General features: G+C 42.8%; 1 protein-coding gene across 2 annotated transcripts; it reads right to left on the bottom strand.

Annotated features, from left to right (window-relative positions):
• Positions 1 to 5,057: 5,057 nt before the first annotated feature.
• On the bottom strand, positions 5,058 to 21,984 carry ST8SIA3 (ST8 alpha-N-acetyl-neuraminide alpha-2,8-sialyltransferase 3). Of its 2 annotated transcripts, XM_053571365.1 has the most exons (5): positions 21,926 to 21,984; positions 21,184 to 21,671; positions 19,722 to 19,844; positions 16,713 to 17,270; positions 5,058 to 13,938 (listed from the first exon to the last, which is right to left on the bottom strand). In XM_053571365.1, the coding sequence occupies exons 2-5, from the start codon at positions 21,360 to 21,362 to the stop codon at positions 13,656 to 13,658; spliced, it is 1,143 nt and encodes a 380-aa protein (XP_053427340.1). In that variant the 5' UTR covers positions 21,363 to 21,671; positions 21,926 to 21,984; the 3' UTR covers positions 5,058 to 13,655. The 2 variants fall into 2 exon arrangements, with proteins under 2 accessions (XP_053427340.1, XP_053427339.1); XM_053571364.1 differs by lacking the exon at positions 21,926 to 21,984 and having other exon boundaries at positions 21,184 to 21,716.
• Positions 21,985 to 23,444: the final 1,460 nt, after the last annotated feature.

Below are 23,444 nucleotides of genomic sequence, written 5' to 3'. Positions count from 1 at the left end.
GAAGCTAAATCAGACATATTAGTGTTTGTGACTAAAGTTGTTTAGATCTATATCTACATATCTGTGATATTTGCTGCAAAGATGAGAATGAGTTTTAATTTGATCTGTGGAGGTGGAACAACTGTATCCATTGAAACATCATAGACATTTTTTTTGAACTTATCACTGCATGTCAGAGGTAGATCAACTTTCATATTTTCTCTATCCATGTTCTTTTTTTTTCAATGTGGAGCAGGCAACCCAGCCAGAAAACTCACTTACACAAGATCAATCTCCTTGCCAGTGAACTTCTCTTGGGCCTGGGAAATGATTTCTTACATATTAGGAAGTCTTCAGAATTTGTTGATTTTGGAGGTGATATTTGATTTGTTTCTGAATCTGTTTGTTGGAAGCATCCATTCCCGATTTAAGACGGTGGAAAGCTTTACAAAATATAATTTGAAGATGTAACATCTGTCACCCAATAATGCTGTTGGACTTTTGCAGGATGAAGTTGTTGCCGTTGAAGGGAACAAATTACACCTGAAGTTCATCTGAGTCTGTGTATCACTGAATTGTATTCCATGGGCCATATTCCATAAATACGTGAATTACTTGGTGATGGGACTATTGTAAATGGATGTAGTGAGTTGAATTGTAGCCCCCAAAAGATAGGACCACCTAGAAACTGAATGGTTTCCAAGGGGAAGGGTCTCTGAACATGTAATTAAAGTGAGATCTAGAGATAAGATCACCTTAGATGTGTGGCAGGCACTAAATTCACTAGGAAGTCTGTATAAAAGGAAGGGGAAACAGACTCAGACACCCAGAGAAGGTCTTTTGAAGAGGGAAGCAGAGATTGGAGTCATGCATCTAAAGAGGGGGAAGGGGGAAAGGAAGAGGAGGGAGGGGGGAGGTGGGTAGAGGGAGGTGGATTGGTGGAATTACACCTGTGGTGCATCTTACAAGGGTATATGTGAAACTTAGTAAATGTGGAATGTAAATGTCTTAGTACAGTGACTAAGAAAATGCCAGGAAGGCTACATTAACCAGTGTGATGAAAATGTGTCAAACGGTCTATGAAGCTAGTGTATGATGCCCCATGATCATATCAATGTACAGAGCTATGATTTAATAAAATATAAATAAATAAAAATAAAAAGCAAGGCATGTGGTGTGCCTCCCAGTTGGACACCCCAGGCTACCTGCAGGAAAGACTGGTTGAGCCATTTCCTTTTGGAAGCCTCCTTAGCACACATAATTATGTCTCCATTCTTAGGAGACAAAATTATGGCAGCTGCCAAAAGCAAGATGAGAAACATGAAACAGATTCTTTCTTGGAGCTTCCAGAAGGAATCGACTTTGCAGATACCTTGTTTTCACACTTCTGGCTTCCAGAACTGTGCAGGAATAAATTTCTGTTCTTTAAGTCACCAAGTCTGTGGCAATTAATTGTGGCCATCTTGGGAAACTAATGTAATGAGGGTCAAATGAAATATTTTACATTCCGTTAGGAGCTTGTGACCTAAAGCAGTGGTTGGCAAAGTATGGCTTCATGGGCTAAATCTGGCTGCTGCATGCTTTTGTAAATAAAGATTTATTGTAACATAGCCACATTTATTCATTTGTATATTATCTACAGCTGCTTTTGTGCTGTAACAGCAGAGTTGAATAGTTGTGACAGAAACTGGAAAAGCAACAGAGATGAATATATTTACAACATTTTTGTTGTTGCAACTCCAGATTTACTTAAGAAAAGGACAATGGCAGGTGTGGTGATTGCTTTGGCCACACTTAATCATATACGCTTTGAATAGCTAGATGTTCATATGTGTTTTGAATTTGCTTAAAGTTACATCTCTCCTACACAAGTAGATACATTGATTTAAAAAGGTTCAACAAAAACAAGTGATCTATAGGATTTGCGTAGCCCCAAGGCAGATCGTTCAACCTCCTCATTTTGACTTCTTGGACTTAATGTGAATTGGAAGCAGTATTAGGTTGGTAGGATTGAGTAAGCAATGAACATACTCTCAGAATAAGGCAAAGAGCCATCTATCATTGTATTGAAGGTTCGTCTCTCCCAGATGGTCCTGGTGCTTTTCATTTGATTAGTAACGAGAACACAGTCGGATGGCTTTTCTCTCTGGAGCGTGAAGTTCTCCTGGCTCCTAAACACGAGATGTGGTGACTTGGTAACTGAATTTAAGTATCACACAACAATAGTTTATTTACTTACCTTATTTAGTACACAAAAAGGCATTATTCTTCTGTGGAGAAAGTCAGCCTCCATGTTTTTCTCCTAACCTTTTTGCAAGTTTTCTATGGAAATAAACATTTCCATAGAAATGTTCTACTTGAACATTTCTGAGCAGCTTAGAAAAACATTCCTTTTTGTAAAAATTATTCACACCCCTTGAAAATCCACTTCGAGGGGTTTAACCGAGGAAATAATCAAATAGTTAAGTACAAAGCTGTTCATCAGAGCACTGTTTATAGCAATGAAAAATTGCTAGGAATCTAAATTTGGAACAACAATCGTGAGTTGGTAAATCAGTTGCAGTGCTTTGATATTATGTTTATCATGGAATATTTAATGATGAGGAAAGTTGCTCTTGGTATAATTTTAAGTAGGAAAAAATCCAGAAAACACAACAGTATGTAGGATGTAGAACAAACACACACTCAGAAAAAAACACTTAGGTGGTTTTTTATTGTAATAATATTAGATAATCTTTTGCTTATCTCTATTCTCTAATTTTTTGATGAACAGTTTTATAATAATAATAAGTTTATTTAAGTAAAATGTGAAGATTGTCCTTTTAAATACTTTTATTTAGAGTTGAGAGTTTTCAGTTGATTCGAAAATAACTTTCTGGAGATTTTTCTGTAACAACTGATGAGGTATAGTATTTAAATTCTGCTCACTCTGAGAGTACATCTGGATAAGTCACTTTCTCTCTCTAAGCCCCAGAGAGAAAAAGAGCGGGAAAGAGAAAAGGGTGACCCCATGATATTCGGGTGAAGATAATACAATTTTTTTGAGGCCAAATATAATGCTCGGGGCTTATATTTTCTGAAAATGATTTGTCAGGCTGATGCTCCTCCCTCACCACACACATACACAAATTTGAATTGAATTTATTGAATCCCTAGTTCCTGATCACCTATGACAGGCTGAGTGGTATGAGTTAGTGTTCAGAGCAGCCTGGTGAGCTAATCCTACGTACCAAGAATTGCACACTCAGAATATAGGGGGTAACACTTTGGAGCTGAAGCTGGTACCAACCACCCCAGAAGTGGAAGTCCTGTTGGGGCAGACATCATGCTCTTGCTTGGATTGAAGCAGAGGAGAAGCTTCTTTACTGGCTTGGGAGGCTTGGGTCAGATTGGCCCTTTTCTGAGGTGAGTTTCTTTCTTTCTTTCTTTTTTAATCCTCTTTGTTTTTGATCAAGCTGTGGTAATGAATTTTCTCAGAAAAAAAATTCTACTTTTAAAATTTAATTTGTAGTAATCTGCCCCAGGCAGAGATCCTGCAATAAACTTGGTGTCAATTTCATGTTTTGCTTAAGTTTGTGAAGTGTTTTGTTCTGTTTTAGAACAATTTACCACACGTGCGTGTGTGTGTGTGTGGGGGGGGGTGGGGTGGGGTGTGAGGGAGGAGCATCAGCCTGACAAATCATTTTCAGAAAATATAAAACCCGAGCATTATATTTGGCCTCAAAAAATTGCATTATCTTTACTCAAATATCATGGGGTCCCTCTTTTCTCTCTCTCTTGCTCTTTTTGTCTCTGTCCCTCACCTTCATTACCAATATCCCCTGGAGCTTCCCAGGATGAAAGATATTCCCTTAGAATGTGTTGAGCCATTTCCCCAATAAGATTTTTAAATTGCTTCAGGATAAACTTTGCGGTTTTGCAAATTTTGTATCCTGTTCATATCACGCTCAGTGTCACATTACATGCAGTGAACGGTAGGCACGTTGGGTTTGAATGAAAGAAGCCCAGGCCCCCTCAGAGGCGACCTCGGCTGCTGCATGGGGCTCTTTTCGGTAAAGCTGCATATTTGACTCTGCTGAGTTTCTCCTTCTGCTGGGAAACCAGAATAGGATGTGCTTTCAATATGCTGGGATGCTTTGGATGTTGGAGTACAGTCATTGAGAAAAACCATTTCTAGGACTGTTCATCTATTCCTTCAGTCAGCAACTGCATATTGAGCTTTGTTTATGGTGCTGCCTGAGGCAGCATGGTCAGATAAAAGCCAAGACTCTTGGTGCCTGCAGTGTAAGTACAAAGATGGGCAGAGATGAAAAAGTGTTGAAATGACACACAGACTCTGTGCCATCTGTCCATTTATCCATCCGTCCATCTGCCTATCCATCCATCTATCCATCTATTTTTCCTTTCATCCTACAAATATCCACTGAGACCCTACAAAGTCCCTGGCACTGTTCTAGGCCTCAGTGGCAGAGTGTGAACACGACGGGCAACGTTCCCTGCTTTGTTGAAGGTATAAGGGAGACAGAGATAAACGATGACTAAACAAAGTATTATTTCAAGTGATGAGAGAAAATGTTATAAAGAGACACGGCACAGGGAAAGGGATAGAGGCTGACAGAGGCGGTCAGGGAGGCCTCCAGGAGGAGGTGGCCCAGAGAGACTGGGATGGGGTGAAAGAGCAGGGGAAGGAGGGTGGGACGGGGGGTGGGGGGGGTCAGCTGAGCTCACAGTTTGACTCACTAACTGCTCAGCACGGACCCAGTCCCTCGGCATCTCTCCATTACCCTACGTGTGTAATTGCAACACTCAAGTGTATTTATTATTGATAATGTTAAGGCCTGGTGCGTGATTAGCAAGCTTTTAAAAGACTATGGAAAAACTCTGCTTTGGGTGCACTGTACATGGCCATGCCCAACTTTTCTGGAGTCCTACAGCTCTTCTAAAAGAAGACCTCAAAACACTGAGAATGAAAAAAGGAGATGCACTTAATCTCTTCACTGGATAAAGAGCGTGTGTGTGTGTGTGTGTGTGTGTGTGTCTTCCTCGTAGGACAGAGACAACCAGCCATGTTTTCCACTGCACGACAAAACAGTTTATTTAAAAACAACGTATTCAGTGCTGTTTGGCGTGTGAGGCAATGAGGCAGGCACATTCACACTGAACAGGTACGCTTGGGAGGCTGTTGAAGCAAACCATTGCATTTTCTTCACAAACCACAGTTACAATATACACACGATTGCCTCTGTGAAAGGTGATCGTCCCTATTCGCCCAGGAGGCAGAAGATATTTACAAGTTTTTCAGTCTAGCAGTGCTGGCTGTCCTTGGGTCTCTGTAGATTGCACAGTCTGGCAGCTCGTTTCCAAGGGCAGGCGAGGCTGCCTCTCCCAGGAGAGGTAAGTCTGCTTCACAAGGGCAGTGGCTTCTTCCAAGGAGCAAGAGAACTTCTGGTGTAGTTGGGGAAAAGTGAAAAGAGTTCAGTACTAGCCTCTCAGTATGAAATGGCATTTTCCAGAACAAACGCATCAAATATGTGTGTGTAAGGGGAGGGCAGGCATCGTGGTGCTAACAATATAAGAAGCATTTATTTTCCCTGACATGTGCTTCTTGCTTGTTTCTTTAATAACTTACATTCATTGTTCTTCTACCTTTTGACCCTAATTCCATCAGTCCTCTATCAAGACCTCTGTTCCTCTTTCTATACAGATATACCGTTCTTTAAAATGAGGCTAAAAGACAATAGTGAAACCAAAGTGGGTTCAATGAGAGGAGATATCACAAACAGTATTTTGCCTTGACTTCTAATTTATGATTTCGCAGTGGATCGTCACAAGTGGAGGCAGCTTGGGGTAGGATTGCAGAATCAGTGGTTGGGAGACCCAGATTCCAATTCCAGTTAGCCGGCTGGGTGGATAAGTGACTCCAACTTTCTGAACCTCAGCTGTCTCATCTCCACGTGGGAGATGCTGATCTAGAATCTGGACCTGAGATAACGTCCAGATTTGTGAAGTTCTGCTGTGGATTTAGGTGTCTGTCTCTTGTGCGTAAATGATACTGCACAGGGATATTACAATGTGTTTGTCCTGTGTCCTAGGAGAATTACAGTGCTAACAACTGATGCTTGGTGATTGGATCTCGGTGTGTCAACAACCCCCTCCCAGGCTCTGGGCTGTAAGGAGGCTTTGCTGCCTACTGTGGGCTCAGATCTGGATCTTGAAATGTGGTTAAAGAGTGTTTCTAATGTGTTCTTTCTCAGTCCTGGAAAATGGTCTAGATTTCATATTTCAGAGAAAAGCCTCCCCCTTCCTTTCTGCAAAGGCTTCAATGATTCTATTCCACCTCTACATGTTTACCAACCCTCTCTCCCACTGTCTGCCAATTTTTCTTCCCCACTTCACTAGCTAAAAATGTTACAGGAGTGGCTGGTTCCTCAAGGCTATTTTTGCTGTGAATTTGTCCATAATAAAGTGCGGCCTGCTGGTCATGTTCTTTGTGCTTATAGCAATGGACTTGTCTCTTTGGTGCCAGAAAAAGAACCAGAGGATGAAGGCACACTTTGTGCCCAGGATAACAACATGTGGTTTCTTGGGAACACAGAAAAACATATGAATGTCTATCTGACTCATTTAAAGCAAAACATAGCTTGCTCAGTCTAGAGAAACCAGCTCATTTCAATGACTGTTAAAAAGAACAGAAAATAGGTATAACCTAGTCTTTTAAACACAGTTTAGAAAATGTCCAACTTGAGTTTCAAGCATTTGCAATCTTGAAATGCCTTAAAGACCTTGTAGGATACTTTCCTATAGTAAGGAGAGTAGATTTGGTCCTTTGCAATTTAATTTTGTTTTATGGTATGTTCAGAATAAAAACTTATGGCTACTTGCTATGTCCCAGGAATTAAAAACATTTTCTCCCCAGCATTGCCTTCCAAAGGATTTAATTAAATTCACCTAAAACTTCCAACCATAAAAACTTTCAATTTGCAAACAGAGCTTGTTCTGTGAATTACCAGGGTATCTGATTTCACAACACCCAGTATGATGGGCTCTCACTGCCAGCAAGTGGCAGTGGTGAGGAAGGACAGTTTCTCCACTGCTCAGTGCCAGAGGGCTGAAGTGGTCAGATGTTTCTTGGTAAAATTTTTTTTTTCAGGGGCCAGCCTTACTCTAGCTTAGCTAAGGACAAAGCATCACATGATGCCTTGCTTCAAAAAGTTTGCTTAGTCAGCCACTGAAGTTCCCCAGAGATAGTTCTATTCAGTGGTGTTTCTTGACTATTAGAAACTTTTCTGAGGGCAAAGGAGCCCCAGCAAAGTGCATACTCAAGCACTGGCCGTGAGTTTGGCTGGGTGTCCCCTGGGGCAGTAGAAACCTCTGAACCATGGAGCCTCCCCAGCGGGGCCAGGTCAATGTAATAGGCATCTTGTTCTCCACTCTGACTTTGCAGGCACTGTTTTACAGATGCCTGTGGATTTTTTGCTGTGTCAGAAGGATGAGGAGCAAGTAGACAGGAAAACTACAGAGGAAACATGGGATCAACTATAAGATAAAAAAAAAAAAAATCAAAAGATCAGCCAAACATGGTTATAACCAGTCGTAAATCAAAGTCACCCTTTGAAATTACAGAAACCAGGGCTGGTACTCTTCCAAGGTACTGAGGAGTCTGTTGAAAGGTTCCTAAGGGTCACATGGATAGGACCTTAGGACTAAAGAGACCAATAATTTCCTCTTTTACTAAAACATTCCAACTGACCAGTGTGGAAATACCCTCCTGGGAGAAGAGGGTCTTTAGGAGTCCCTCAAAGCCACTGCTGGCCTCTCCTATTTGGTACTCACTGACTCAGAACACTTCCAGGCAGTGTTGTGCTACAGCCAGCTCATATTGTACAGGGACCCACTCTTACTGGCTGTCGAAAACACACTGTTATATTTCCAGCTGGCAGAGTTTAATAAGTTAGCAGTTTGAAATTGGCTAGTACTAAATTGTTAGTACCATGGAAATTGGTAGGTACTACAAATCAGGGCCTCTGTCTCCCAGAGCTGGCTGTTAAACATTTATCAGCCCACCAAAAAGCTAAAACTGTCTCTAAATCAGAAGGGAAATCAAATGAGCCCCTTAGTAGCTCTGATGCATCAAGGATTCACATGTGCACATAGACATAAGTCTGGCCAAAACTTCCTTAGGATGGTGGCCCCTTATCCCACAAGGCACGATAGTGGTAACTGGCCACTTCTCTTAGACTGGGTTGGTCTTAGAATTTCAGCCTCTTGAATTTCCTTTTTTGATTTGTTTCACTTTAGCCTGAAGACCTTTGCATTTGGGGCATTACCTGGAGATTGTGAAATCAGACCCCTTGAGAAGTATTTTAAGCTCTAGAAGTGACTTCCAAATTGAAGCTAAATGAATCTTTTAACTTCTCTCTTTTTCAATCTATCCATTTATAAAGATGAATGACCTGAGATTTGTCTCTTGGTGTAAAATATAGAGTGGAATGTAAAGAGCTGGCTTTGGGGTGAAGCTCATTAAAGCTGTGCTCCTCACTTTGTCTTCAGGCTAAATTGGCCAGTTATTCTCTACTACAAATCAGAGACTGGTCAATTCAGCCCCCACAGTCGAGTGGTCCCATCACTAAGATTGTGCCTCTATTTCCCTGTATCATGATAACTCCAAGGAACTTCTGGCACTAACTGCATGAGGAGGGACAAGCATTTAGCCGCTTTGTTCAAACCGGTACATATGACTCTGCTCTGAATTATTATTGGATTCCAAATGCTGAACATATCAGAATCATCTGGGTATCTCTGTAAACTTCACTTCATCCCAGGACAAGATGAGTCAAAGGTCTGGAGTGAGGAGCAAGAATTATATTTTGAAGAGTTCCTTAATTTCATGCAGCTTTGTCTGCTGGAGAATCAGCACATAATCCAGACCCTCACCCCAGAACTCCACTGGAATCTAAAATCAGAGTTAATCTGTGACAGGTTCCTCACTGTGATTCCACTGTCATTGACAACAAGAGAATGCACTTCACTGAAGATAGAAACATCTATTTAAACACGTCTTCAATCATAAAGTCATCACAATAAAAATAAATATTCAGAAATACTGCATCATACATTAATGGCATTCTAAAATGTTTCCCATTTCAAATGTCCTATTTCTGTGAGAAAGCAATTGGAGAGCGAGAGAGGCATAATGAGTCATTTTGGTAGCTTGATATCAACTCATTAGTGGCCTTGATGAATTGGACCACAGAGATCAGCCAGGTCAGTCAGCTGGGGAAAGCGCCCTCAGTCTCCAGTGCCTGGATGGCTCCATCTGGGCTCTTTGGACACATAGCCCAGACACTCATTGTAAGCAGAAGGCCAGTTCCACATACTCAGGGAGCAGTAGAGGCTTAAACAGAAACTTTTGACTAGTACATTCAAACAATTATTGGGGGGGGGGGACCAAATCTAAAGGTCCAGAGTTAAACAGAAAATTGCTGAATTTGTCATTTTGCATGTGAAGATCCACCAAAGTTATTCATTACAGATTTGTATACCTTCTTAGCATGTTGAACTGAACACAGTAAGCTAGAGTCTGCTGTTGAAATTACTGATAATATGGAAGGCATTTCTGAACTCAAGGGACTGCTGGTGAAAATTATACATATGGAGAAGTACATAACCATTTTCAGCCTCCAGCTTCTAAATTATGCATACATATTACTCAAACAAGGGTTTATTAAGATGAATAGATTATTGGATAAGATTCCAGCTGTCAACTGTGAACCATCAGTACTGAATTGTTATTTACCAAAACATGATTTACCAAGGGTTGTTTTTTTTTTCTCCCCCATCTCAGGGGAAAATGTAGGTGATTACTAGTGAACTGCTGTATACTGATGTAAGCATCTTCTGTCTTCTTTGGTGTGGGGAGGGAGACTCTTTTTTCTTCCCTTATATCCTTCCTAACTTATCAAGTGTCTTGCAGATCCCAGGCCGAAATTACTTTCCCTGTGAGCCCATCTTTATTAGATGCTGATAAGGCTAAAAAGTATTAGGGAAGGAGACATAATTTCTCCACTAATTACCTACGGTCTTGGGTAAATCACTTAGCCTGCTTCTCCATTTTCTCATTTGTGAAGTCAAGAATCAGGACTGGAGAAGCTCAAAGCCTCTTCCAATTCCAGGGGACTAGCATTCTACAATGAGTCTCTGCTTTCTTTGACCTCAGGTCAATACCACTTTGTTATCTATGTCTAATAATTACTGCCTTGCCTCAAGTCAGAAGAAATGTTCCTCTATTCCTTGGCCTCCCTACTAAGATTAGGCTTGTCTTGGCACTCACAGTCTTGGAAAACTGATGGCCTGGACACAAGGACCCTGGGGGTAGGAGGTCTTCCCCTGTAGGTCCTTGCTGGCAGTCCCATGGTCAGGTGCCTGATAGTAAGGTCACAGACAGATGGTACAGCAGTTACGGTCAGCACGGCTAGGCACAGAACACTACTAAACACACAGCACTTTTACAATAGCCAAGGACACTTAAGACACAGACACAAGGCAGAGGAACCACAGACATTTTAATAATCAAATACTGGAAAGAATTTTTGGTGAGGGTGAGATACTACCTTTTTGTTCTGTCTCCCTTGGATCTACACGTCTGCATATGACACTCACAACAGCTGATGAAAACCGAGGTCTAGCATTAAGCAGATTGCCAAATGTCTGTGGAGTTTTCTTCTTCCTCTGCAACTTAATTGATCATTTGTGTTGGTGTCAAATGTAGACAGCCTTAAGGGCTTTCTGGTGAAATTTATTCCAGTAGCTGAAGGTTGACTCTGCTGTGAGTATCCCAAAAAGGAGAAAGTTCTGACACAAGGATGTAATTAGTCTAGGAATCAACAAAGCGAGGTCAATGCAAAAGCCAGGGGCATGTATCCGTAGCTAAATCAGGAGGGAAGACCCAACGGTCCTGTCTGCCCAGTTCACTGCACTTGACTACACAAACCTGGGAGCCGTAGGAGAGCCTTTCTAATCAGGACACTTGGGACCCACAACTCCCTTGATCTGAAAGTGCTTAATCTATGAAACAGTCTTTAAAAATAAAAAGAAATCAGCTAGAAGCTGCTTTTCTTGAAAAGGGAAAGGTGATGTTTGGGGATCATTTCCCATAGGCAGGGATAAGCCTGATCTCTGAGCCCTTCTAGAGACAAGTCCTTTTCCTCACCGTTGTGAGTTCTTATTAAAGTGACAGATGACATGGTGATGGGGGTGGAAAAGTCCTCCCACTCTTAAGTTTAAGATGGAGCCAAGAGTGCAGTGAGATTTTCCAAACCTTCCTGAACTTAAAAAACAAATCAGAAATCTTGGCGTTCTGATGAGATAAAATTTAAATAGTCTACCATAAAACACTTATCTGTTTTTAGTAATTCTGGTCTTTTGCTCTTTTAACCTTCCCAGTTCAAAGTGTCTGTGCATTTATATTTAGTTAAAACAAATGGGCACAGTGGGATTAAAACTCCAGAGTCAGAATCTGGCCCGTGTAATTCTGGCATTAATATCACTTAGCTGTAACCAAATGAACTAACTGCTGAAGAACAGCCAACTAAACACTTCTGTCAGTTATCAATCTCACAGACGTGAGTGGCAGCAGTGTTCTCTTTACAGTGGCAGGGAACAGACACAGTGTGGTTTTGATGCCCATCAAATTATACTATTGTATTAAAAAAATGTTTTTAATACCCCCCTTTATAATATTTCGAGTATAGAGCTGTTTTAGTGTTTCCCGTTTCGAAACATTTTTTTCTGTTTCTTCTCCTCTGTTTGCATGAATGCCATTCATATGGTGTAAAGTGTGTCACAACAGGTAACACATGTGAACAGGAATGTTTTTTTCTTTCATTAGTTAATATCTGGATCTTTGTAAGCTGCTCTAATTACACAGCATTCTGAAAAGAAGAAGACAGCTTTAAAAACAGGCAGAACGTGAGCAGGACTGTGTCTTTCCTTATTGTATTTGGTTTAATTTGGGGCATGATGGTACCTTGTCAAGGAGGAGCAGTGAGCTGATCACTGAAATATAATAAAAAAATTTTTTTTTAAAAACAGTATTTGTTACATTCCAAGCAATCTAGATGAGATTTCTGGAAAAGAACGAACTACTCCAGTCCACTGTATAACAAATGTGCTTGACTTGCATTTAGAAAGAAGAAAGAAACTCTTATTAAAATTTAAAGTCAACTTGGCCAGACTTTGGGCTGAACTGGAAGAACAAAGTGCTGCTCAGTAAAAAGCCAGGGATGGAAATGATGTGATTTCTACTTCTAAGGATGAAATCATGAAAACGAGAATGGCCAACTAATTTCTTCATGGCAGGTCTATACAATCTCAAATTCGAAGGCTATTTAGTACCAAATCCTGCAACTGCACAATGAATTCTTTTGACATGCTTAATCTGTAGGCATATAGATCTGACTTCAATAAAGAGGGAATGTCCAGTGTCTAGACCTATCTTGAAGAGAACAAATAGTTCTAATTTGTCGTGGTAGACCAGTGACCCCACTCAGCACCATTCACATGGGGGCCTGGCATGGCCAGCCTCAAAGCTTCTCCTCCACCTTAGCTGTCCTGGTTCTCAGAGGCTCTGAATGGGTAACATGGCTATGACACTTCAGGGTATGCAGGATATCTAAAAATACTGTTTCTTTTTCCTTTGTGTGCTCCAGGATCTTAAGTTAACACCTTGCATGTATATTCTGAGAAAACGCCCAGCCTAGTGCTTGGGTTGAGATTGTGGGAGGCACCAAACCTAGGCTGGAATGTCCTTGAAGATACGGCCACAAGTGCTGCGATTCGCCATAACAGCACCTATGCCAAGAGATACAATAATGCCATTCGGCTTTCTTCGTGATCTTGGAAGATGCACTGTATTGTGCTCCTCTCACGAAAGAGAGCCTGCCCTGCAGCAGAAGGACTGTATGTTCTGGGGAGGACTTCTTCAGAGGCATTTCTTATAAAAGTTATCAGGAGTGAACCCATCATGATTTACATGGTTGGTCATGAAATATCAAAGTTACCCAGAGCCTTAAACACATCAAGTACAAATGCAATACATATAAGCAAGCTAATTCAAGAGGTTTCCTAGCAAATTATTAAACTCCACTGTTGTAGGGAGGGCAATGGGTGCGGGGAGAGGGAGAGAGGATAGGAGAGAGAGAAAGAGAGAGACAGAGAGGTGAGATATGCAAACCAGTTTTTTGTTTCCATTTTGAAGAGTCTAATCCCACTGGCAAAACTGAGATGCTGCCTCAATTGGCCAGAGGCCTCTGATTACAAGGACTGTGTCTGAGCAGAGCTGCAGAAACTATAGCTCTAGTCCTCATAAAAATTGGAGGCAGTTTATTATTAAAATGCAAACACGAAAATACTTCAAACCATTTCGTTAGCAGCAAAGTTCCAAATGCAACATTCCCTTTATCAATCAAGTTTCCATCATGTGGCTTTAACGCATCCATCCTGCTAAAAATCTGCTAAAACTCTTAAAAGAGTAGTGCAAAAAAGAGGGAAAAGACATCACTCCTTCTAAGTGGCAGACAATCCTTATAAGACATTCTCTAGGGTTCTATTCTGAAGACTATTCAATTTGATTTGGGGCACTTTTTAAACGGCCATTTGGCACTTTCCATTCAGAGTTCTTAGGCACAGTGTGACAGAGTCAGCTTGGTGAGCCCTTCCCCATGCATTCGGTACAGCAGCTGAAACTCAGCAGGGAGCTGGTGGGACTCCTGCCACTTGGTGGTAAATTTGGTTCCTTTTTTGTCATAATAATGGTATGGAAGATCTTCTCTTGTGTTGGGGTCAAATCCAAAAGGCCAAAATCCATACAAGTGGATCTCTTCACATATAGCTGATGCCAGGGTGTACATGAGAATACCTGTGCTCAGCCGTTTGGGTGACAAATGTTTGTTTTTCCAGTACCTGCGGAACAATAAGTACATGTGGGTTCGGAGGCAGTGTGGAAGGTTTCGATCAGCTGGGACAATATGACTGGCTGGGGGTGGGGTGGGGGGTAGACTTGTCCATGATGACTTAAACAATACATGCTTTGAATTATCTTTTAACCACACACAAAAAAACCCACTTCTGGATATGACTGGCTCCATAATTGGTAAGGCCCAGTGTGAAATAAAAATGTGGACTTCGTTCAAAAATTATTGAAAATTTCAAGAGCGTGACAGCAAGGTATTATTAAACCAAGTGTTGGGCCCTTCTGAGCATGAATTCTCCTGCAGCCACCCTGGTGGCCACATTTGAAGCTGGCCCTGCCTCTAGGTCTTCCTACAGAGTGGTGGCTCTGCCTCAGTGGTGACACAACAGCAGGCCTCTGATGAGAATGACTCTGCCTCTCCTCCATAAAGGGCCCTTGGATATGGTGCAGGAGGTTGTTGAACCTAAGGGGACCTCCTTTGTTATGGCCCTTCCGAAACCCAGAAATAAATCCTTCTTTCTGGGTTTGGAAAGATTAGGGGGCCTTATTTTTCACCACCCTCTTGTAAAAAACTGTATTCCCTGCTTCTTTGTCATTTTTTTTTTTTTTTTTTTGCAGTTTTTGGCTGGGGCTGGGTTTGAACCCACCAGCTCTGCCATATGGGGCTGGTACCTTACTCCTTTGAGCCACAGGCACCACCATGCTTCTTAGTCTTTTAACTAGGGGTTGCAAAGCCCATCTTCAGCATGCTAGGACCTAAGACATGTATTTATACACTTTCTGAATTTAAAAAAAATGCTGAATTATGGTTATTGTTCGTTTCAAATTTAGATAATATTCTGAGACCTTCCTACTCACACTGTTAAATATTTGAGACTTCTCAGTGAGTGTGGGGGGTGTATGTACCATTGGCCATGCAGACAATTAAACTGTTCACGAATCAGGTTTCTATGGGCTGTCTTTCCTTCCAGTTTTCACTGAACCCATGTATTTGGCTCAAGCCTGATGGCTGGGAAACAATATGGGCCTTTGGTGGCAGGTGGACCACACAGGCCAGTTTACAGAAGTTTCTAAGCACACACAAAGGCAAACCTTTCCCCTTCCAGTTGAAATTCAAAAGTTCAGTCTTGGTTTCAATGTTCTCAGGAGTCAGATTGACTCTGACAATCCTTTTGGTACAGCTGAACTTAAATTGAACAGGATGGGAGCAAAAAGATGAGGTCAAAAGACCAGTGGACAGCCTGGCAGAGACCTGGCTTCTAAGTCCGGTTCTGCCCATTCTGGGCCTTGTCTTTGGATAAATAAATTCTTGCTGCTTTAAACTTAGGAGTTGGCCTACATCACCTCTTCAAATGGTGACCATGTGTCCCGGGAAGTCCCAGTTTATGGCTGTTATCCCTGCTGTAATTATTCATAGCATCTCCTTTTTCTCAAAGAAAAAGTTCCAGTTTGGATGGTACATTATGGTACTCTTCGACCACTGAGACACATTCCAATTTATTAGACTATGATTCCTCCTCCTACTGGAGGTCAACTAAAGACCTCCACACCTGTTGACCTCCTCCTACTGGAGGTCAACTAAACAGATCTTAAATTCAGAGGAGGCCACAGGATGGGAATCACCTATTATGGAATAATAGTCTTTAGCATTGCCTGCTTACCAGGTCTCCCAGAACCCACTCCAACTCTTGACAATGTCTGTGGCTATGTTAAGATACTGGGGCTATTTACACAGGGGAAACCAGAGTTGAGGCAATTTTTTTTCAAATGATTTAAAGGGGAAAAAAAACTTGCAATTAATATTGCTTTATAAAATACCCTGGATTAGTGGCTCCCAAGTCTGACTGCATATTGGAATCATCTGTGGAGTGACTAAAACATACTGCGTACCTGGTCCCCACTTCCCTCCCCATCAGATAAAATTGCATCAGGATCCCTTGAGGTAGAGCCTATGAAAAAGCATTGTTTAAAGTTCTCCAAGTGATTCTAATGTATAGCCAGAGTTGAAAATCACCAGACAAGACCAAAATATTGCTTCTCTGGTCAATCTATCAAATCACAAGGGATAACAACAAGCACATAGAACTGTTTTTGTATATCTTTGTATATCTTTTGTATATCTATTCAAATCTCAAATTATAAAGGCAGATGGTACAATCTGTTATTTAAGTGGTTTGCTAATCTTGGACATCTATGAAACACCTAATTATTAAATAAAAGGGGAAAAGGTAAGCCAACTGCATCTTCTTTAAAGAACCACTTGGTTTGTCTGATTTAATCACTGGCTCTATTGGAACATAACTATTCGTTGAAAGAAAATTCTTGATTTGTGGGCAGCACCTGTGGCTCAAAGGAGTAGGGTGCTGGCCCCATATGCCAGAGGTGGTGGGTTCAAGCCCAGCCCGGGCCAAAAACTGCAAATAAGTAAATGATGGGTTAAAAAAAAAAAAAAAGAAAGAAAATTCTTGATTTGTGGTGATTTCCATGAGTGCTCTTAGGCTTACTACTAAGGGAGGGCAGGGAATAGAGAGGGGAAATTGATGAAACACCAATCCCTCCATTTGGCACTTGGTTACCAGCTGGGGGTAGACTGAACTTCTTACCTAGAATGATTCATTCATTCATTACAAAAGATAACAGTTTGCCCTAAAGTACTAAACTAACCACAGCAACTAACTAATTGGATGGCTCCCTCCCCCAAGAGATTACAATATTGATTTGCCATCTGGTGGGGTAAGAGTAAAATGCAATAAAATATACACACCTGTTGACATGCTGCATTATATTTCCAGGCCAAGCCAATTGAACCTTTAACTGACCTCTGTGTTCAACAAAAAAGTCAACTAATGTTCTGGTAACAGTTGCTGAAGTGTGGAAGAAAAATGCAGGGATCCAAAGAATGACCCCATCAAGCTTTTTTAAACTGAGGAAAAAGTTGTTTCGGTCCTGAATGGTCAAAAGATTGTTGTAATATTTTTCCAGGATGCTGGGGTTGAAGGTGGTAAGGTTGGTTTTCCTTCCAACATCTCTTTGGAAAGCATCCGTAGGGGCAAAATTGCAACGGAAAACAAAATCTGACTTATCTATTTCTTGTCCACACTGGCTCCCTGTCAGGATCCCACTATTTCCAACCACAGCACAAATATTATAATGCTTATTCACAATGGGTGACACGTCTGGAAGGAGCGATCGGAAGTTATTGCTAATAGAGAAAACATATTTATGGCTGGAATAATCATAGTGCATCAGTTGTCCAATCCGAACACTATTCTTGGTCAAAGAAAAATTTTTTATTACATCGACATGCTGAAGAATTTCTTGCCTAAAATAAAAAGAAATTCATTAAATGCATTCCATTCCAAAGAACTGATTTTCCATCTAATGGCTTAGGCTGCCCTTTCATTCAGACAAAAACCTTAGGCACATTGAATCCAAGAAAAATTGCACATTTATAAGTGTGGTTTTTGAAGGGAGGACTGCATCCGAATTTGCAAACATGTTTTAATCTTTCCATCAAGCTCTGAATGTAATTCTTTGAAGCTTACAAATGCAACTACAGTGTTAGTTGCCATTCCTTGGTTTTCTGCTCTATGTGAAGAATGTATTTGATCAGGCAGGAGGCATAGGCCAAATTGTATAAGACACAGTTTACAATTCACACAATTTATCCAGGCCTGAAAGAGCGCACATTAATGCACAAACATCAGTGGCCTGGAGTTTGTAACTAGGGTCTACTTGTTTGCTATTGGGCTGCAGTGTTCAAAGAATATCAAACACCACTTGTGTCCAATAAGAACCAAATAGATATGAGTCAGTATAGCACCATCTATTATTAAAATATGTAGATGGTAATAGCAGTGAGTATAGTTGAATATTTAATAGAAATAAGATGATAACCTCATTAAGGTCTTTTGAATTATGGAACAAGAATATTTTTCTACTTGATTATATAGAAACACAATTTTGTAGAAGAAATCTAGACGTTAGAAAATGAGGCTATTGGAAATCCTGAAAATCTATATATATCTCTATATATATTATAACAATTCAGAACATAAAGCAAGAGTGATACTTGGAAATAATTTCAAGTTGCTTCCATATTGAGCTTTAAGTTAAATTAAGTGTCTTCTCTTAAAGTCTCAGCTATTTAAAATATTCAAGAGAAACCAGTAACATGTTACTTTGGTGCTGGAGTCTCCAGTATTAAACAATCACATAGACTCTCTTGTTTCTTTTGAATAGCAGGAAGAAAATGAAATACTTTGCAAATCATAACTTTGCTTAGAGTTTTATTTTTAAAAAACTACTTCATTCTTCAAAGTACAGAGTAACATAAACTGAAATCTTCAATTCAAAACTTCCAAAGTTATCAGTATTGTTATGAGCTGTTAAAAAGGTGAGGCAAGTTTAAAATGATACTGGTAAAAATTAATTAAATATTACATAATGAATGGATTGAAATGAGGGGAGTTTTGAGGATATATTCTTCTAACTAGTCATTTGGGTCACATGACCTAGCATGGGAAGACCATTTTTGCTAAGCTGGAAACATGTTTTGGGTAACGATAAAGATTGTTCTACCCATGAAAATTTTCTGGGTTGTTTTATAAAAGTAATATTGGATTAAAATCTTCCCCAAATTTTTGAAAGTAATTCTAAGGTTTTAGAATAGATCGATTTTCGTAAAGTAATTTCTAATTAACCTAAGTGTTTTAAACATTTTAATCATAATCATATGAGTATATGTCAACTTTTCCAGTAAACAATATATTTTCTCATTACTGGGATATCTTCTGAATTTGTTTTAATTGTCCCAGTAAGTAGATTAAAATAAAAAGAGAGAGAATGAGACAGCAACAACTAGAAATGCTATGATGAAATCGCAACTCCCTCAATAGAGTGGTTTGTAGAATAAGTATTCACACCTCTAATGAATACACTAGATGGCTCACATCCCATTTAGCAGCATAATAATCTCACTAAGAAGGAAGGAGTAAGGAGAAGCCTACTCTGAGGTTTGTTAAGAGGAGACCAGAATCCCTGGGTAGGAAAAAAAAAATCAATCTGAACCAATCTTACCCTTCCTGCCCCACCTGAAAAACAAAACAAAACAAAACATGTATAAAATAAAGGTTCTACATACGACTAGTAAGAATGAAGTTAGGTAGCTTTACAGTAAGTTAAAAACTGTAAAGGCTTAATGAAAACAAATAGGCAAACCCCAAACAAAACCATACTTAAACATTTACATATATTTGAGCCAACATTTTTACTCGTAATTTGGTGGAGATCAGTTATGGTATTTTCTCTATGTTCCAGTAAAACAATACCATTTTTTTTTCTTTTCCTTTTTTTTAGTGAGGGAATGAGAATGCATTGGGTCGTCTTTTTGCAACTAACCTTTCTTTCTTTTCTTAATAGATGGCTTTGGCAGTATAAGCAGACTTGTTAACTTTTAATCATGGTGCTCAACCAACCCCAAGTTAGGGAAGATACTGAAAATACTTTTTTTCTATTCACACTGGTCTTCTTGATGTTTCCTTCTTAGGAGAGGGCACTATATATAGATGAGAGGGTCCCTCATCTATGCTTTGTGCAGTCAAGCCAAGAAAACAATTCGCATACACCTGCTGGTGAGGGAGGGGTATGCAAATTTTTGTTGTTTTGAATTTTTGTGCGTTCTTTTTTTCCTTTTTCTTTCTTTCTTTCTTTCTTTTTTTTTTTTAGCTCCACAATTCAAAAGCACCTTTTGGGTTTTTCCCTCCTATCCTACCTTTGATGTAAAAACGCTGTCCGATTAAATGTCCACTTAGAAGGTTTCTCTTGGAGTTCCTGGGTGAGAGAATTCGTAATGGGCACAAATGATGGGTCTAGAAACTTCAGCGCAAACTGTGACCTGGAGAGGAGCATGGGAACAGACAAACATGCTGGCTTCAGCAGCAGGGAGCCGAGGGAGCCATTAGAGTCCAGCCGGCGGGCCGAGGGGCAGGCGACACGTGCGCGGGTTGCACTCCGCTCCGAGCCCCCTCTCATCGGATCCGCTCTCTGCTCCCACACTCGCCCGGAGAAATAAGGGGAGTTAGGGAAACCCATCTCCATTGTCCATCCTCCCGGTGCGGGAGAACCCATAAAATGGCCGTCATGCGGAGAGCAGGGCGGGAGCCGGGCGCACCGGGCGCCTGCTCCGCGGGGAGGATCTGGAGTCAGCACCGCGGACAACGGCCGCGTAGCCAGCAGCTGGACCCACGACTCCCTACGGCCTGAGGGAATTGATTTTTGGAGAAAGGGCAGAGGAAACCGGAGACCCCGGGGAAGGCTGGCGGTGGATCCTGCCTTAACCTCTTCCTTCCCGAGCCTAGGTCCGATTTCACTCCCCGCCTGCCCCTTGAATGGGCACCCCCGGAGGCCGCCAGCCAGCTCCTCTCTGCAGCCCAGTGGGGCTTCTCCAGCTCCCACATCCCTGGCCGGGCTTGGACCACAGGTAGCAGTTTGTAGGTGCCACCTGCCGGTCGGCAGGCCCTGCTGGGAGAGATTCCTGGGTCACAGGTAGGGGCGGGGCTCGAGATGGGCTGCGACAAGCTGCGCCCGGAGCCTTCCTGGTCGGGCCCGCGCGTGGGGACAGCTCCCTGGGCGAGGCAGGCGGCCCAGAGGAGGCTCGATTCTCGCAGGGGGCGGGGGAGGTACTGACATCCCGGAAAGGCGGGGGTGGCAGCGAGAACCGGGGTCGAAGGAGAACCCCCCAGGGTCTTCCCGAGAATACACCAGCGCATCTTCTGATGGGGAGTGTGTGGGGGAGGAGAGGGTGCGACCCGAGTCCGGCGCCTGCGCCATAAAATTGCCCCGCACCGCCCAGAGCCCGGGCCGGGCAGTCTGCGGACAGGGCACCGGGAGGGCGCTCACCTCCCGCCCGTCCACCCCTCAGTTCGCCGCCCCCTCCCAAACGCACACGCTGCCCTCCCCTCCACTGTCATCCTTTCCCCCTCCCCCCTTTGGAAATGGGGGAAGGGAATCCGAGAAGAATGCCAGAAATGCAATCGCATCGATTAGGATAATGGCTTGTGTAGGCTTTGGGTTAAAATTAAAGGGGAGGAAGAAGCGAGAAGCAGAGAGAGGAGTGGAAGGACTACGCAGTGCTTTCCCCCAAAGTGTCTGGAGAAGCCAAAACGCCCCCCGCCGCCTCCCGCAACACAGCCTAAGCGGGACCCCCGAGGGCGCGCTGACAGGCCCGCACTCACCGGAATCCCGCGTGGAACGTGTACACGCGGGGCGCCCCCGGGCTGGCGTACTTGGGAGTGGTGAAGATGTTCTCCTTCTTCAGGGACACGTAACTGATGAGCGATAAAATCAGCAGGGCGACGCTGAGCATGACCAGTCCCAGCACACTGGCGACCCGGGCCATTTTGCAATTTCTCATCCCGGGCTGGGATCAGGGAAAGCGGGGAAATCGATCCATCCAGCGGCCGGCGGCTCGCGGGCGTGTGCGAGTGCGAGTGCGAGTGTGTCCGCGCGCGCGTGAGCGCGAGTGGCGGGCGGAGGAGGGGACCCGGGCCAGGAAGCCGCGGGGACCCCCGAGGCAGGGGCGAGCAGGGCAGCAGCGGAGCAGGAAGATGGAGGGGCTGCGCGGCGGCGCGGCTGGCGAGGGAGCGCGCGGTGTCGTGCGTCTCCGGCCGCCGGCTCAGGCTCCCCCGCGCGTTTCCAGCGAGGCTGCCATCTCCTCTGCCGCCTGCAAGATAAATGTGATTGGAATAATGTTACAGTTCGATGTAAGCACAGGATTTAATTAATGAACTCTAATCTCCCAAATAACCGAGGGGAGGAGGTGCGGGAGAGGGAGGGAAGAGGGGAGGGGACGGAGGGAGGGGACGAGGCTGGGAGGCTGCAGCCCACGCCCGCGGCCTTCCCCGCGGAGAGTGCAGGGCCAGGAGGCGGCTGTGAGAAGATAGACGCCCAAACTTAGTTTAATAGACCATTCTTTACTTTATAACATCAAGGATGAGGAGATAAATAACCGGCTTGCTGCTCTGGAGGATAAACAACAGCTGGGTGCTTCCCAGAGACGCAGGGAGAGTGGTTTTAGGAACGCAAAGGTTTACAGGTTTCTCCCCTTATCACTGAGGCCCGCCTACCCCTCTAACCCCACTAACCCGCTAGGCCCCAAACAGGCTGGGCTGGGCTGCGCCTTCTTGCCTTGGGGGCACTTAAAATCTCCTTGGAATTTTTGAGAATGTTTCCCCTATTTGCTTCCTGTGCCCACAACCTATTTCGTCGATTTCTAAAAGGTGAGTAATGCCTAGCAAAGTCTGGAGGTGACCCGTGAGTGGAGAGGGTCTGGCTTCCTCCCTGTCCTCACCCCAGCGCCTGGCTCCCCAGGGCCCAGCTGGTGGACAGCGTACTTGCTACCTGACTTGACAGGGCCTGGAGCAGATACCTCTGTTTTAACTTGCCCGTGCCCAGTTTCTGGATCCAGTTTTGGGGCCAGGCTTTCTGGGTGGAACTAAGTGTGCTATGCATTCACTCCACTGTGAATGCACAGGAGTCCCTTTTGAAGGAACCCAAGAGCAAAGTAAGAGAGGCAGCCGCTGAGAGTTCTCAGAGAAAGCCGGTGTTCCCTTAGCTCTAAGGACTGCTTTTGGCTTATGGCCTTTCCACCCTGACTTTACCCTTGGCTTGGTCCTCCCAATACTGGTCAGGAAGCACTAATGAAAGGAGCTGAAGGGTAGAAATTGGACTTCGAAAGCCTTTTCCAATAAAACAAATTGAGATTTTCTTACTTTCTTGGTCTTCTTGCCCGATGGGCTTTTGTGGACCTAATATTATAGTCTGTCTGGGTGCACCTCAAAGGGGTGAGCTCCTGTGCTGTAAGCTTCCTCAGAACATGAACCCAGTCTTCTTTTCTCTCTGTCTCACATAGATGACACACTTGCTATATGCTGAGGACCAGATGAGTTGCCTTGTGAGATACTGGTACGGACAGCAGCACACAGGATGCTCCTGTTTCCAATGACAAAGGGGTGACTTTCCACCCACTAAAGATATTTACATCAACATCTAAGAATGTGGTCAGGAGGACACAAATAATCTTTTTTTCCTCATGTGGTCTTTTATTTTATTATTTAAAAATTTTCAGAAAAGGCTTGCATTCTTGAATATGGTGAATACTTAAACCACAGTTTTTGGAAAATTACTATTTCTTTTTCTCCATTTAAAAGAGAAGATTACATAAGTATGGTGTAAAATGCCAAAGGGAGTAGGATCTTATGAGAGCTATCTAGAAATTCCACCTTTTGAAAAAAGTCTGCTTGGACCATAAATTAGGGCCGTGGTTCTCAACCTTCCTAATGCTGTGAGCCTTTAATACAGTCCAATGGAGTCTCTACCCACAGGCTGAGAACCACTAAATTTGGAGAATGTGTCCAGAGAGTCATTCTAGGGTAGTGGTTACACTTTCAGTCTCTGGAGCCAGGCAGGCTTGACTTCAAAAACTTATTTTAGCTAT

This window comes from Nycticebus coucang, chromosome 19, assembly GCF_027406575.1.
Source record: "Nycticebus coucang isolate mNycCou1 chromosome 19, mNycCou1.pri, whole genome shotgun sequence".
In the NCBI taxonomy this organism is placed as follows: Eukaryota; Metazoa; Chordata; class Mammalia; order Primates; family Lorisidae; genus Nycticebus; species Nycticebus coucang.
Note: the sequence above shows the minus strand (reverse complement) of the source record. Positions and strands in the feature narration are given on the sequence as shown.

What these genes read in the sequence shown, in the direction of transcription:
- ST8SIA3 (XM_053571365.1), bottom strand. Translation starts at nt 21,362, where the DNA reads ATGAGAAATTGCAAAATGGCCCGGGTCGCCAGTGTGCTGGGACTGGTC. An exon ending in ACAGCGTTTTTACATCAAAG is followed by an intron (nt 17,271 to 19,721) that starts GTAGGATAGGAG and finishes TTTTTATTTTAG; the next exon opens with GCAAGAAATTCTTCAGCATG. An exon ending in ATAATGCAGCATGTCAACAG is followed by an intron (nt 13,939 to 16,712) that starts GTGTGTATATTT and finishes ATTGTTCCGCAG; the next exon opens with GTACTGGAAAAACAAACATT.